Source organism: Candida albicans, chromosome 1 (assembly GCF_000182965.3).
Source record: "Candida albicans SC5314 chromosome 1, complete sequence".
Classification (NCBI taxonomy): Eukaryota; Fungi; Ascomycota; class Pichiomycetes; order Serinales; family Debaryomycetaceae; genus Candida; species Candida albicans.
The window spans coordinates 1,522,020-1,535,639 of record NC_032089.1 but is presented as its reverse complement, the minus strand read 5'-3'; the positions used below and the strand labels follow the sequence as shown (position 1 = coordinate 1,535,639).

Genomic DNA, 13,620 nt, shown 5'->3' with positions numbered 1-13,620 from the left:
AAAAAACAAAAGACAATATTTTTAACCACGCCACGAATAATATCCCGTAAAATCAAGAACAATGTACATACATACATATTTCTGCTTATATAGTTATTAATCAAACAAGACAAGAGTAATAATAAAAATAATGTCATGTATAAATAAGAGCAAAAAGTATCCTTTTCAATTTCGGAAGTGGAGAAGGATTCTTTAGAAGTGTGGATTTCTTTTCCTATTTTCCTGAAACTATCAATCTTCAATTACATTACTTATATAACTATTCTTTCCAAAAAACTATCACAAATGGCTTTAGCAAAATCTAAATTACTTACTCCTGGTACTGCTATATTAATTGGAGGTGTGTGCTATGGTTCATGGGCCATCTGGATGGCTAGAAACTATTTTCACAGGTCTTCGATAAGAAAGGTTTATGTTGAATCTGACAAAGAATACGAAAGAGTTCACCCAATGCAAAAGATACAGTATGAAGGTAACTACAAATCTCAATGATCAAACAGCAACAACTTCTGCTATATAACTTTCCTAGTATTCTTCTTTTTATTTAATATATAACTAATACATATTAAACTAACTAAGTCACCCAAGCCATGTTTTGTGTAGATGCTATTTTTAGAGACACGATTTAAGCTTTCTTCATTCATTATAAATTGACTTTGTATCTTCTGTGATGTTTGTTGTGCCTTCAAACTTTTGTTTCATCTTATTCATAATGTCATGATTTGTCATTGGCACTAGTAGGTTGTTGCTATGGATTTCATCAACAGATAGATTAAATGGGTAAATGCACGTTAGAGAAGGGCATGATATAATTGATAGTTCGGGTTGAAGTAAATGTAGTTTCAATTCAGTTTGACATAATGGACAAGTCAAGGGCATAGCTAGTAAATTGTGATAATGTGTACTAATTAGAGGCGAGATGATATTAATAGAAGATGGTCTTCGCAAGAAACACAATATTTTAGGTTTATTTTTTTTTCTTGCTCTTTCTTTATTTTTCTTTTTTCGTTTTTGTTTTCATTGCCATTGACTCATCTTCATTGAATCCCCAATAAGAACAACCAATTAATATCATGAAGATTTCACCAGAGACAGTAAATAAACTACAACTGGATGCATCGTGTATAAGAAACATCTGTATTTTAGCACATGTCGACCACGGTAAAACCTCATTGAGTGACTCATTATTAGCCACCAATGGAATCATTTCCCAACGTATGGCAGGTAAAGTTAGATATCTTGATTCGAGAGAAGATGAACAATTGAGAGGTATAACCATGGAGTCCTCGGCAATTTCTTTATATTTCAAAGTCATGCGATTGCAACAAGGATCACAAGAACCAGAAGTTCACGAACATTTGATTAATTTGATTGATTCACCTGGGCATATTGACTTTTCGTCTGAAGTGAGTACTTCTTCGAGATTATGTGATGGTGCAGTTGTTTTGGTCGATGTCGTCGAAGGTGTCTGCTCACAAACAGTCAACGTTCTACGCCAATGTTGGATTGATAAGTTGAAGCCATTACTAGTTATTAACAAAATTGATAGGTTAATCACAGAATGGAAATTGTCTCCCTTGGAGGCATACCAACACATTTCCAGAATTATAGAACAAGTAAACTCTGTGATTGGGTCATTTTTTGCTGGTGATAGACTAGAAGATGACTTGAATTGGCGTGAGGCTGGTTCTGTCGGGGAGTTTATCGAGAAGAGTGATGAAGACTTGTATTTCACACCTGAAAAGAATAATGTAATATTTGCCTCGGCAATAGATGGATGGGCATTTTCAGTCAATACATTTGCCAAAATATACCTGAAAAAATTAGGGTTCTCTCAACAAGCATTGTCAAAAACTCTCTGGGGAGACTTTTACTTGGATATGAAAAATAAAAAAATCATCCCTGGTAAAAAATTGAAAAATAATAGTAACAGTTTGAAGCCATTATTTGTTTCGTTGATTTTGGACCAGGTTTGGGCTGTTTATGAAAACTGTGTTATTGAAAGAAATCAAGACAAGTTGGAAAAAATCATTGAGAAATTAGGGGCCAAAATCACCCCTCGTGATTTGCGATCCAAAGATTACAAGAACTTGCTAAACTTGATTATGTCTCAGTGGATTCCTTTGAGTCATGCCATATTGGGGTCAGTGATTGAATACTTGCCAAGCCCCATTGTTGCTCAGCGTGAAAGAATAGACAAGATTTTGGATGAAACGATTTATAGTGCAGTGGATTCAGAACTGGATAAATCCAAACTAGTCGACCCTTCATTTGTCAAGGCGATGCAGGAATGTGATAGTTCACACCCGGAAACCCATACAATAGCATATGTATCAAAATTGTTGTCAATCCCCAATGAAGACTTACCCAAAGCTAGTAATGCCGCTACTGGAGGATTGACGGCCGATGAAATCCAAGAACGAGGAAGAATTGCTCGAGAATTAGCCAAAAAGGCATCTGAAGCAGCTGCTTTGGCACAAGAAGGTTCCAAAAATGAAGATGAGTTTGCCATTAAACCCAAGAAAGATCCATTTGAATGGGAATTTGAGGAGGACGATTTTGAGAATGAGGAAGATGAGAGCGATGCAAACGCAGTTGAAGAATCAACTGAAACCATAGTGGGTTTCACTCGTATTTATTCTGGATCGTTATCTAGAGGCCAAAAGCTCACGGTAATTGGACCCAAATACGACCCTTCATTACCTAGAGACCATCAAACCAACTTTGAACAAATAACCAATGAAGTTGAAATTAAAGACTTGTTTTTAATCATGGGACGAGAATTAGTGAGAATGGAAAAAGTCCCTGCGGGTAATATTGTTGGGGTTGTTGGATTGGATAACGCCGTGCTTAAGAATGCCACAATTTGCTCACCGTTACCTGAAGATAAACCATACATTAATTTAGCTTCAACATCAACCTTGATCCACAATAAACCAATTATGAAAATAGCAGTTGAACCAACAAACCCAATAAAACTAGCAAAATTGGAACGAGGATTAGATTTATTGGCCAAAGCCGACCCGGTTTTGGAATGGTATGTCGACGACGAGTCAGGTGAATTGATTGTTTGTGTTGCTGGAGAATTGCATCTAGAACGATGCTTGAAAGATTTAGAAGAGAGATTCGCTAAGGGTTGTGAAGTTACCGTCAAAGAGCCAGTCATTCCCTTCAGAGAGGGGTTGGCAGATGACAAAATCAGTACCAACACCAATAATAACAACGACGACAATGAAGATCATGAATTAGATGAAAACGAAGATGAGCTTGCTGATTTAGAGTTTGATATTTCTCCGTTGCCATTAGAAGTGACTCAGTTTTTAATTGAGAATGAAACGATTATTGCCGAAATTGTCAACAACAAGCAAGATACTCATGAAATTAGAAACGATTTTATTGAAAAATTTGCCACTATTATTGATAATTCTAATTTGGCTACACAATTTCCAGACACCAAGTCTTTTATCAACAATATAATTTGCTTTGGACCTAAACGTGTTGGGCCTAATATTTTCATTGAAGATTATGGGTTAAACAAATTTAGACATCTACTTGGTGAATCTGCCACTGAATCTCGATTTGTTTATGAGAATAATGTGTTCAATGGGGTTCAATTGGTATTCAATGGGGGTCCGTTAGCATCAGAGCCAATGCAAGGTATTATTGTTAGACTTAAGAAGGCAGAAAAAAGAGAAGTTGACGAGGATAAGATAGTCAACCCTGGTAAAATAATCACACAGACTCGTGACTTGATTTACAAGCGGTTTTTGCAAAAATCACCACGCTTGTTCCTTGCAATGTATACGTGTGAAATCCAAGCAGCTGCCGAAGTGTTGGGTAAAGTATATGCTGTTGTTCAACGACGCGAAGGGTCAATCATATCAGAAGAAATGAAAGAAGGTACTCCGTTCTTTACTATTGTGGCAAGAATCCCTGTGATTGAGGCATTTGGGTTTTCCGAGGATATTAGAAAGAAGACATCCGGGGCAGCTAGTCCTCAATTAGTTTTTGATGGGTATGATATGTTAGATATCGATCCATTTTGGGTTCCACATACTGAAGAAGAATTAGAAGAATTGGGTGAATTTGCAGAAAGAGAAAATGTTGCTAGAAGATATATGAATAATATCAGAAGAAGAAAAGGGTTATTTGTTGATGAGAAAGTCGTCAAAAATGCTGAAAAGCAAAGAACTTTGAAAAGAGATTAGATTATCCAGTAAAACAGGCAATATGTGTGAAATTGTTACAGAAAAGACAGATACGATGTGGCCATTATTTGTTTAATATTCAACAACAAGTAAATGTATTGATATAGATGTATAATATAGTCAAATGTTGAGACTATCCGAATAGACATAGACACACAACTCAGCCTGTCAGGGCTGTTTATTAAGTTGTGATGTATACTAAAATCCATCCACACTTCTCGTAATTGTAGGGAAGAATTACAAAAAAGATCACATAAAAATAATAATTCTATCACACTTTGAAAATTTGATTGAAGGTGTTACTAGTATTGTTTCAACATTACTCTTTTCAAACAACGAGATCCAAATACTGCACAATCTTCAAACGAACGGAGTTACATCACTATAGTTTTCTATTGTTGTAAGATCAATACAGACAAAAAGAAAGTGTAGCATAAATAATTGATTGCAATTTGCCAAACTAGAAAACAAAGAGGAAAAAAAGAAAAAAATTTCAAGCTTTTTAGCATCTTCATCAAATGCCATATTAACAGAGAGAAGATACCACCAAGAGCATTCACACCACAATAGGGAAACAGAACTAATAAGAAAAGTGAAAAGTGAGTAAAAAGAATTGTTCCTAACCTATCAGTTTAAATATATACCGTTGTTCATAGTATATTTAATTTTTTTGTCACTATATAAATGGTACAGCTGCCATCACCACAGTCCGAACATAACCAGCAAATGCCTGATGCCATACCCAAACTGGAAACAGATTATAACGGTCTAACAAAAAATCTGAAAGAAGCCAATGAACTGCTACTGAATTCAAACAATAAACAATCAACACAGTCTCCCATGAAAAATGTACTCTCAGCAAAGAGCACCACCAACACAAGCAATACTAATAATAATACTATTAAAAATAATACAGGGATAAGCCCTCAGCAGTTGTTTGAATTGGTGTCTCAAAATTACGAAAACTGGCAACAAGCCATGGTGAAAAGGTTTGAAAATGATGAAAATGATGATGACAATTTTTCTCCATTTCCTAATCACGATAATCATATCAAAGCCAATCTTAATTTAATGTTAAACCAAAAACCCACGAATGAAAAGAATTCTAATCCGATTTTCAACTATAATTTATTAGAAGCATTAGATGAGGTGTCGAACGATATGACTGAACAACTACGAGAATCCACTTCAGCTACACTAAAGGGTCAATCCAACAATGTCGACACCGCCAACGGTACAACTGATAGAGATGGTGTTAAAGGCGACGTGAAAAGTAAACGGAAATTGTTTGATACTACAACAAATACATTATTAAATGAAAAAGAAATTGATTTTCTTCGACATAAAATAACTCAAATAATACAGCATAGTGAGCAAACCAAAATGACACAAGGGTTTTCATTGTATGATACTAAGGATGAAGAAGGATTACATGCTGGTAATTCTGACATGTGCTCATGTTGTGGAGACTGCAACGAGTATGAGTTTGAATATGAGGGTAATGAATATGATTATGATCAAGGTGATTACGATTTAGAAGAAATCACTCGCGATAATGACGATGATGGAAAAGGCTATAGTCGTGGGTTTTCTTATACGATTCCACCAACACATCATATCGAAGTTGAACTAAATGCTGTACCTGAATGTGACATTCATGGCAGTGAAGGTTATTGTGATTGTCCTATATTTGATGCTCGCATCGAACGTGGGAATGGCAGTATTAATAGCAGAGCAAATGGAAAGAAAGGAATACGAGGGAGGGATTATGGTGAAGATGAAAGTGATGGTCCGTCTTGTGAATTTATGTTTGAATATGATCATACTGGGAAATTGATCCCGACTTACAACAATGTAGCTGAGAAGTTGCGAGAGATGGAACTAAATGGCGACAAATTTCTAGAAAGAGCACATGAACAGACCAATTCTAAAAAAAGGGGGAAGAAAAGCAAGCACAAGAATAAAAAGCCACTTGCACTGAAGAAGGATAAGGGAAATAAAAGCAAGCCACTCAAGGAGGAAGATGTATTATCATCAAAGGACGACAACGACGAAGAAGTTTCAACTATAACGCCTATTTCGAAAAGTAACGACTTGGAGATAATTAGAGAAATCGAAATACCTCACGATTCAAGTAGGAACCAACCAACTACTATCCCTATAGATTATTTTGGATTGATTCCTAGTATTAGCAATGAATGTTGTTTGATTTGTCAGTACCAAGCAATATATGGTACTGAACCAAGGCAAATGAAAAAATGGTACGATCAACGAGTTCACGCTGAAGAAAAGCGAAGACGAGATTTCAAAAAGAAGTTACAGAACGCAAAGCTGAAGGTCTTGAAACGACAAAAGGATTGGCGGCAGAAGGAACCAGAACAACAGCAAAAACAGAAACAACAACAAAATGTGAATAACGGCAAAGACTCGGATAGTAGAACTCAACCAAATACTGAAACTCTTGCAAATAGAATAGATGAAGTTGATTAAATACGTCGACGTACAGTACTTACTGGTGCTTAAATACACATAAACTAACTACCATTTCAGTAGAAAAACGAAACGTACAGTCTCTAACATTAATAATATATACATTCCTATAAAGATGAAAACAATAGACAAACAGTGAAAACGGAGAAAGGAAAGGAAGATCTAATAAAACAAGAGCTCCTCCTTAGAAGAAAAATTTATAGATACGATAGACAAATGGCTTACTCTTTATGATTTGTCTTTCCTCTGCCAACTCTTGTTTTAATAATTCAACGTCAATTTCTCTTCTACCGGTATCCAAATCAATATCTTCTAATTTGACCCAAAGCATATTCCATGAGCGGTGATAAGTCTTGAATCCTGCCCACATCACAATCATCAAAGGTAAGGATAAACAGTTTTTCCAGAATTGCTGTACATCAGCAGGACTTCCAATTGGCCAAATTGACACCCAAACTTCACCAATAACAATAAGGATTAAGACAAGAATACCAGTCCAAGACCCAAAAGTCCCCAAGGGAGATCTGAAAATGATTTCATCAGTGGAACGACCTTGTGCAGCCAAGGCAAATCTCCAACGCAAATGAACAACGTTAATTGCACCCCAAGTGAAAAACGATGACAACGAACAAATCGAGAAGAACCAGGTGAAAACGTCTCCTTCATTGTCAACGACGACAAGGAATCCTAATAAACCAATGGCAGATGTGAAAAGGATGGCAATCAATGGACGACCACCACGATCAATGTACCCCATGGATTTTGGCAATAATCCCTGGACAGCCAATGATGCTAAAGTACGTGAACATCCATAGACGGAAGAGTTACCGACTGAAATAACAGCAATAACGACCACTGCATTCATGATATGAGGGACAACTCTGATTCCTCCTTGACTGACGGCAATAACAAATGGAGAAGCGGCAATACCTGTACCATTAAGTAAATCATCATTGGTATAAGGAACCAAGCAACCAATAATGATAGCAGTTAAGATGTAGAAAATAAAGATTCTCCAAAATGTAGATTTAACAGCAGCAGGTAAGGAGATTCTAGGGTTAGCAGTTTCACTAGCAGCCAATGCAACCAATTCAATACCACCAAAGGAGAATGCAGCCGAGATGAATACTGAGGTCACACCTTTTAATCCATGATTAAATGCACCTGGGTTGTGCCAGTATTTGCCACCAATATAACCTTGATCACCAACACCACATGTAATACAAATACCAAGAATGATAAATCCAACGACAGCCAATACTTTAATAATGGAAAGGAAATATTCCATTTCACCATAACCTTTAACACCAAAAAGATTGATAACAACAATAACTACCCAAAAAACTGCAACCCACACAGCTGGATTCACTTCTGTGTTCCAATACTGGATAGTCATAGCAGCTGCGATTAATTCTGAGGGCAAGGAAATACACCACGAGGCAGCATATAAAATACCAAATGTACCTCCAAAAGATGGTTCAAGAAATCTTGAGAAGAAGGCATTGAATGAACCACTGACGGGGAATTGCACTGATAATTCACCCAAAGCATTGACCACAGTCAACAAAGCATACCCAACGATAACATAACCAATTAATACTGCACCGGGACCCCCATTAGCCAAAGCGTACCCGGAACCAACGAATAACCCAGTACCAATACTACCACCAATAGCAATCATTTGCAAATGTCTAGCCTTTAATCTTCTAGCTAATGGATGTTTGGCAGAGGCAATAATGGTTCTTTCAACTGGAGTTAATTGCGAAGTATCAATACCTTGTTCTTCCAAGTTCATTGGTTTGAAAGAGTTATACACTCTTTTGAAATAATTCTTTTCTTGGTCGACAGTTTCATAGGTGTATCGAGAATCCAATGAGCTGGTATCGCCATGGATATTGTGACTTCTGTCGGTAGCGTCCTCTGAGGTTGAAGCAATCTGTTTGTCGTTGAAACCAGTAGCAGTAGAAGCAGACTGCTGCTTTTCAATATCATTTCCTTTATAAGACATGTTTAGATGAAGGTGGTGATAGTGATAGTGATAGTGATGTCAATTAGTTTATGAAATAATTGATGAATTTAGTCTGTGGAAAGACTGAAGGGTAATAAACAATATAGCAACGAAGAAGTAGACGCTATGAAGAAATGAAAAAAGTACGAACTTTGACAAGTATCAAGGAATGGAGAGACGTTGAATACACTAACAACCTGTGAACTGATTTAGTGTAAAACAAAAAAAAAAAGAAGAAAACAAAAACTGCAAACAGATAAACTTAGAGATTTTGTAGATTATTTATATATCTAAAATGCCCTTTAAACAAAATTGGAAAGGGGAGAGAAAGAAAGAGAGAAGCGTATACGGCATTATAATGAATTTTAGAAATTTCAAAGAGATAATTAATAAAAAAAAGAAGACACAAATTTTGTTAGGACAAATGCAAAAAAATTTTTTCTTTCTTTTTCTTTTTGGGAGGGGGGTGATGATGGATTAAATTCTGGCCACAAAATCTATCACAACTAAATTTCAACACCAAGAAAAATTGATGTGGCTGCATTATTTTTTTTATGTCCTGATTTTGTTCGGAATTTCTTTTTCCCATTTTTTTCCTTTATTCTATAGAGTTGTTTGGGTAATTTACATTTTGAAGAAGATTATTATGCTTACAACTCTTGTAAGATTGAACAAAAAAAACAAGATGAGGCTCTGAAAAAAAAGAAGAACAACAACAACAACGACAACTGGTGAGAGATAAAAATGAGAATTAAAGTCCGTCATCACTATAAGGTTTACTGTATTATTATAAAATTCTCTGTTTATACATGTATGACATGTATGACATGTTAAATCTTTTGTGAGTAGTAAATTGAATCTAAAAATCTGATTTAAATTTTGAGTTATTGACTTTGAGTTCTTGTTTAAAATGGCATTGTTATTAACTATTGATTGTTAGCCAAACTGTATATGCGTAGCCACACCAAAAAACAGTCTAATTAATTCTTACTTTGTGATAGTGTATTGGCAGAGAGTTTTTTTTGTGTTATTATATTGGACTCTCCAAAATTGTTCAAGTAGGGTATATTACGTGTGATCACAAGTTTATAAGCCATGAAATGTACAGAGTCCATTAATTGAACATGTTGACTAAACAAATCTACTAGCTTAAGAGTATGACAAGCATAATAATATGATCAGAATCAGTTGTTGGTTGGAAGGAGTTGATGGCTGCTGCAGTTGAAAAAGTCTTTTTTTTTTCTTTTTTTTTCGCATCTAAAAGTACACCCCCCGCCCACACTATATCTCCAATTTTACTACAAAACAAACAATTTAACTCGAAATATCAAAACTGACTCACTCCTCCTGTCCAACAATTGGAAGAGCTTACAAGTTTGTACTTTCTCTATTGACGATTCTATTTTCTAGTGGGGAATTATATCCGCATTTTGTGGTATCACTTTAAGCAGAACTAAAACAAAAAATTCGAAAAAACTAATGATGGAGAATGTAAAATTCCAGATTGTGACTTAAGACATTGATAATTTGCAGCATGGTGGTAGAAACGGCCAAAAGAGTCTTGATGTAGCCTATGTTTTAGGAGAGGGGGGTGGTTGGTCAGTAAAACACCAAAGAACAAGTTTTACTAAGTATGCTTGCGATTTCCGKTAAAGTTTCCCCAGAAGAATTACCACCTCTCTTATGCAAAAGGTTTGCATTCATTGTAAGAAGATAAAAATATAATAAAGGCAAAACAGTATTCAAAATTTATTATTATTTGGTTAGTGACCGTGTTAAATAATGGAAAAAAAAATTGATTGAGCAAATTATAATAAAATTAACGAGTTTGAAGAATAGACGAGATAGATCGAAAGCTCTTTTGGTATTTAAAAAATTATGTCAAGCCTATACAAGTCTACGAATGTCAAGAATAATCCCCCTGAGGATTTACAATAATCAAGTTTGGGGAACAGTCCCTATAATTTTGCTGTCATTTTTGAACCCTATTCTTTCTCGGATTGTGGAACATCCAAATAGCGTAGTGTTTAATATTTCTTAATTGGCTAAACCCCCAAGACTCGCTTAATCTCGGGTTTGCACAATTGAGGGTCAGGTGTTGGACGACACGTAAAATCCATTGTACCATCTGTAACAAAACTGAAAGAGGTAGACGAGAGGAATAGTGGACGTAAAGAAAAAGAAAGAAAGAGCTTCAACGACCAAATCAACAAGATTTTAAGTACTATTGTGAAGAAACAATGGCATTAAGCTATTATCTATTGTATAATCAAATTCCATTTACTTGACAAAGAATTGGAAGTAGGCAAATAATGGACAACTGTGGGAGTTATTGTAAGTTTGGATTTGTTTCCCTTTTTTAGAGTCATCTTGTTTAATTTACTCAAAATAGAAAGCTCACGTATATGTGTATATGAATACTGACACGTATCAGTAATAATTGCAAATTTATCATCTGAGTTGGTCAATTGCACTATTCTTTTTTGCATTTACAGTTAATTAATTGATAACTATATTCACTATGCTTATTGAATTAGTGAGCTAAATGTTTGTTCAATATTATTTTTTTCTGGTTTTTAGTTTCAAGGTCTAGTTTTTTATTGCATTGTTTGTCTTTATAGATTAACAATGCTTGGTAAACAACCAAACCAAACTTCGTACTAAAAATAGTACTGAGTTAGATTAGATAAAACGTAGACGAACCATGCACCTTATAGAAGATGAGACAGGGACAATTATCAGACATTCTTACATCTCCTAGACCCTATCTTTCAAAAATCTCTAGAAACTTGAAATGCAAACTATACATAAATGTGAACAGTAAAACATGTTTAAGAACAGAAGCACAGAAAGACTAAACAAATCAATCTTTAGTCTTGAATTGAGTAGTGCTTCTCTATTGTTCTCAACTGAAATCCTCTAAAATAACTAAAATTAGTGATTTTAGCAACATGGCTAATTATGAACAAGCCAGCTTTGCATGATGGTAGAGAATGTTACTGAAGAGAATAATACGCTAATCTATTTCCTTATTAGAGACTAGGTGGACTTATCAGTTCGTCCACTGTAGAAGGGATTTTCTACTATATAAAGACTAGAATTCTCTGAATTAGATTGTATGTATTTTCTATATAAGCTAAGTGCAAAATATACTTTGTTAAGACCTTTCGCAAAAGGCACCGCCAATAACTTCATTTAAATGTGAAATACAGTAGGAACAAAATGATGAGGAGAAGGGAAGAGAGTAAATTAGTATTAGTTGGTGATTGACTGCAAATATTGGAATCTCATTTCCTTTCAGTTGTTGTATTGGTTCTAAAATTTGGAGAAAGGGGGTGAAACTTGAAATGAGAATATTGGATCAATGATTCAGTTTTGTGTAAGGCTGTATATGCACGCCAATAATTTATTTATAACAAATTATCAAAGGTGCACACACACTCAATACAATTGAATTAACATACAAATTAATACTCTTTTCTACGGAGCCGCCCGAAGGAAAACACGAAAATTACCCAAAACCCCAAAAACTGAAAGCCTTCCAAATAAAGGAACAAGCATTTTCAATTTAACAGGACATATGAAACCCGTATCTAAAAATATCTATCTTTTCGATACACCACCACAACACAACACAGTGGCCTTATTTTAAATATCTTCCCACCCCCTGTTTGATATACATCTAATGTGTTCGACGTTTTGTCCTTTATTTTTGTTTTTTTGCCTGATGCAAACAGTCGATGGTAATAATAGATTAAATAATATTTATCAATTATAATTATTATAATTGGCTGGAACAAGATTTTGCTCATATTCAAAAAAGAGACCCACACACACAAGAATCACTTTATAACTTGGACCATATTTCTCTTTTTTTGTTGGTGTGATGGTGTCTTGTTCCAAACGTATATGACCGCCCTTTTTATTGAAATCCCTTTCATTTTGAAATACAAAGTGTCTTTTTCTAAAAGTAGTCCAACTTATTACCTCCTTTTATTTTCTTTTACATCTTGTCCCACCCAGTTCTCCTCAACATCCACCACTCAAGCCTAAAAAATTCATATTGCTTACAGTTTTCGTCTAATGATTCGATTTATTGTTTGTCGTAAAGGAAAGTTTAGCCGTTGGGGCATGCATGCATCTCAGCACCTGTTGTAATAAAATTTCTACTGTTTTTAATTTCTCTCTTTTTCTTGTTACAACTACATAGAGAACTAACGCAGAAAACTAGCACCCCCCATATCAAAAAGCAAAAGAAGTAATCACTAATATTAACAATTAAAGAGAAGAAGAAATTCAAGTAAAAAGTAATAGTTGTAGTGACAACGATGAGTCGGATAAATTAGTTTTGTTAGACGACGGTATTTTGGCAGTAAAAAGAACATTTCTTTTTTCTTGTATAAAAAAAGCTCTTTTTAAGTTGTTCCGCATCGGATTAATGTTTAACTTTAACAGCAACAATACTAAAAAGCTGTCAACGGCACAACTAAATTTCAAACCAGGGCCGTGAACGGAAAAAAAAAAAGTCTTGTGACAAGAAGTGACACAACAATAAAAGCTTATCCTTATCCTAATTTGCTTATAAGTCAATGATTGTTGACGTAAAAGTAGTTTGGGTTAAATCTCTAACAATAGCATTGTCTCTGACACTTGTAAATTACAACATAGTTGCATTTCCAATCACCTAATAATACTACTACTGTCCTTATATTTTAACGCCCCTCCCCCCTTACTATTATTGCAACAGTGATAAGGGCTCAACAAATAGAAATGCATAATAATCATTACATTGTTTATATGTCATTAAAATGTAAACTAAACCTATATTACTGACAATAACATCATCACACTCTCGTTCATGTCCGTTTTGATGGGCAAAAWGGCATTGCGTATTCCACTCTAATTTTGACAACY

At 35.0% G+C, this 13,620-nt stretch overlaps 5 protein-coding genes across 5 annotated transcripts; 3 read left to right on the top strand and 2 right to left on the bottom strand. All coding sequences in view use genetic code 12, as the record gives it.

Annotated features, from left to right (window-relative positions):
* Nucleotides 1-285: 285 nt before the first annotated feature.
* CAALFM_C107160CA (uncharacterized protein) lies at nucleotides 286-492 on the top strand (the record flags this gene model as incomplete). The annotated part of the gene is made up of 1 exon (XM_019475124.1): nucleotides 286-492. The coding sequence occupies one exon, from the start codon at nucleotides 286-288 to the stop codon at nucleotides 490-492; it is 207 nt and encodes a 68-aa protein (XP_019330669.1).
* A 144-nt stretch (nucleotides 493-636) lies between these two features.
* Nucleotides 637-879, bottom strand: CAALFM_C107150WA (uncharacterized protein; the record flags this gene model as incomplete). The annotated part of the gene is made up of 1 exon (XM_019475123.1): nucleotides 637-879. One exon carries the CDS (start codon nucleotides 877-879, stop codon nucleotides 637-639), a length of 243 nt encoding a protein of 80 aa, XP_019330668.1.
* Nucleotides 880-1,073: 194 nt separating this feature from the next.
* Nucleotides 1,074-4,208, top strand: RIA1 (GTPase; the record flags this gene model as incomplete). Its single annotated transcript, XM_708802.1, has 1 exon — nucleotides 1,074-4,208. The coding sequence occupies one exon, from the start codon at nucleotides 1,074-1,076 to the stop codon at nucleotides 4,206-4,208; it is 3,135 nt and encodes a 1,044-aa protein (XP_713895.1).
* Nucleotides 4,209-4,892: 684 nt separating this feature from the next.
* On the top strand, nucleotides 4,893-6,698 carry CAALFM_C107130CA (uncharacterized protein; the record flags this gene model as incomplete). Its single annotated transcript, XM_708806.2, has 1 exon — nucleotides 4,893-6,698. The coding sequence occupies one exon, from the start codon at nucleotides 4,893-4,895 to the stop codon at nucleotides 6,696-6,698; it is 1,806 nt and encodes a 601-aa protein (XP_713899.2).
* A 184-nt stretch (nucleotides 6,699-6,882) lies between these two features.
* Nucleotides 6,883-8,706, bottom strand: GAP4 (Gap4p; the record flags this gene model as incomplete). Its single annotated transcript, XM_708807.2, has 1 exon — nucleotides 6,883-8,706. One exon carries the CDS (start codon nucleotides 8,704-8,706, stop codon nucleotides 6,883-6,885), a length of 1,824 nt encoding a protein of 607 aa, XP_713900.1.
* Between the last annotated feature and the right edge of the window lie 4,914 nt (nucleotides 8,707-13,620).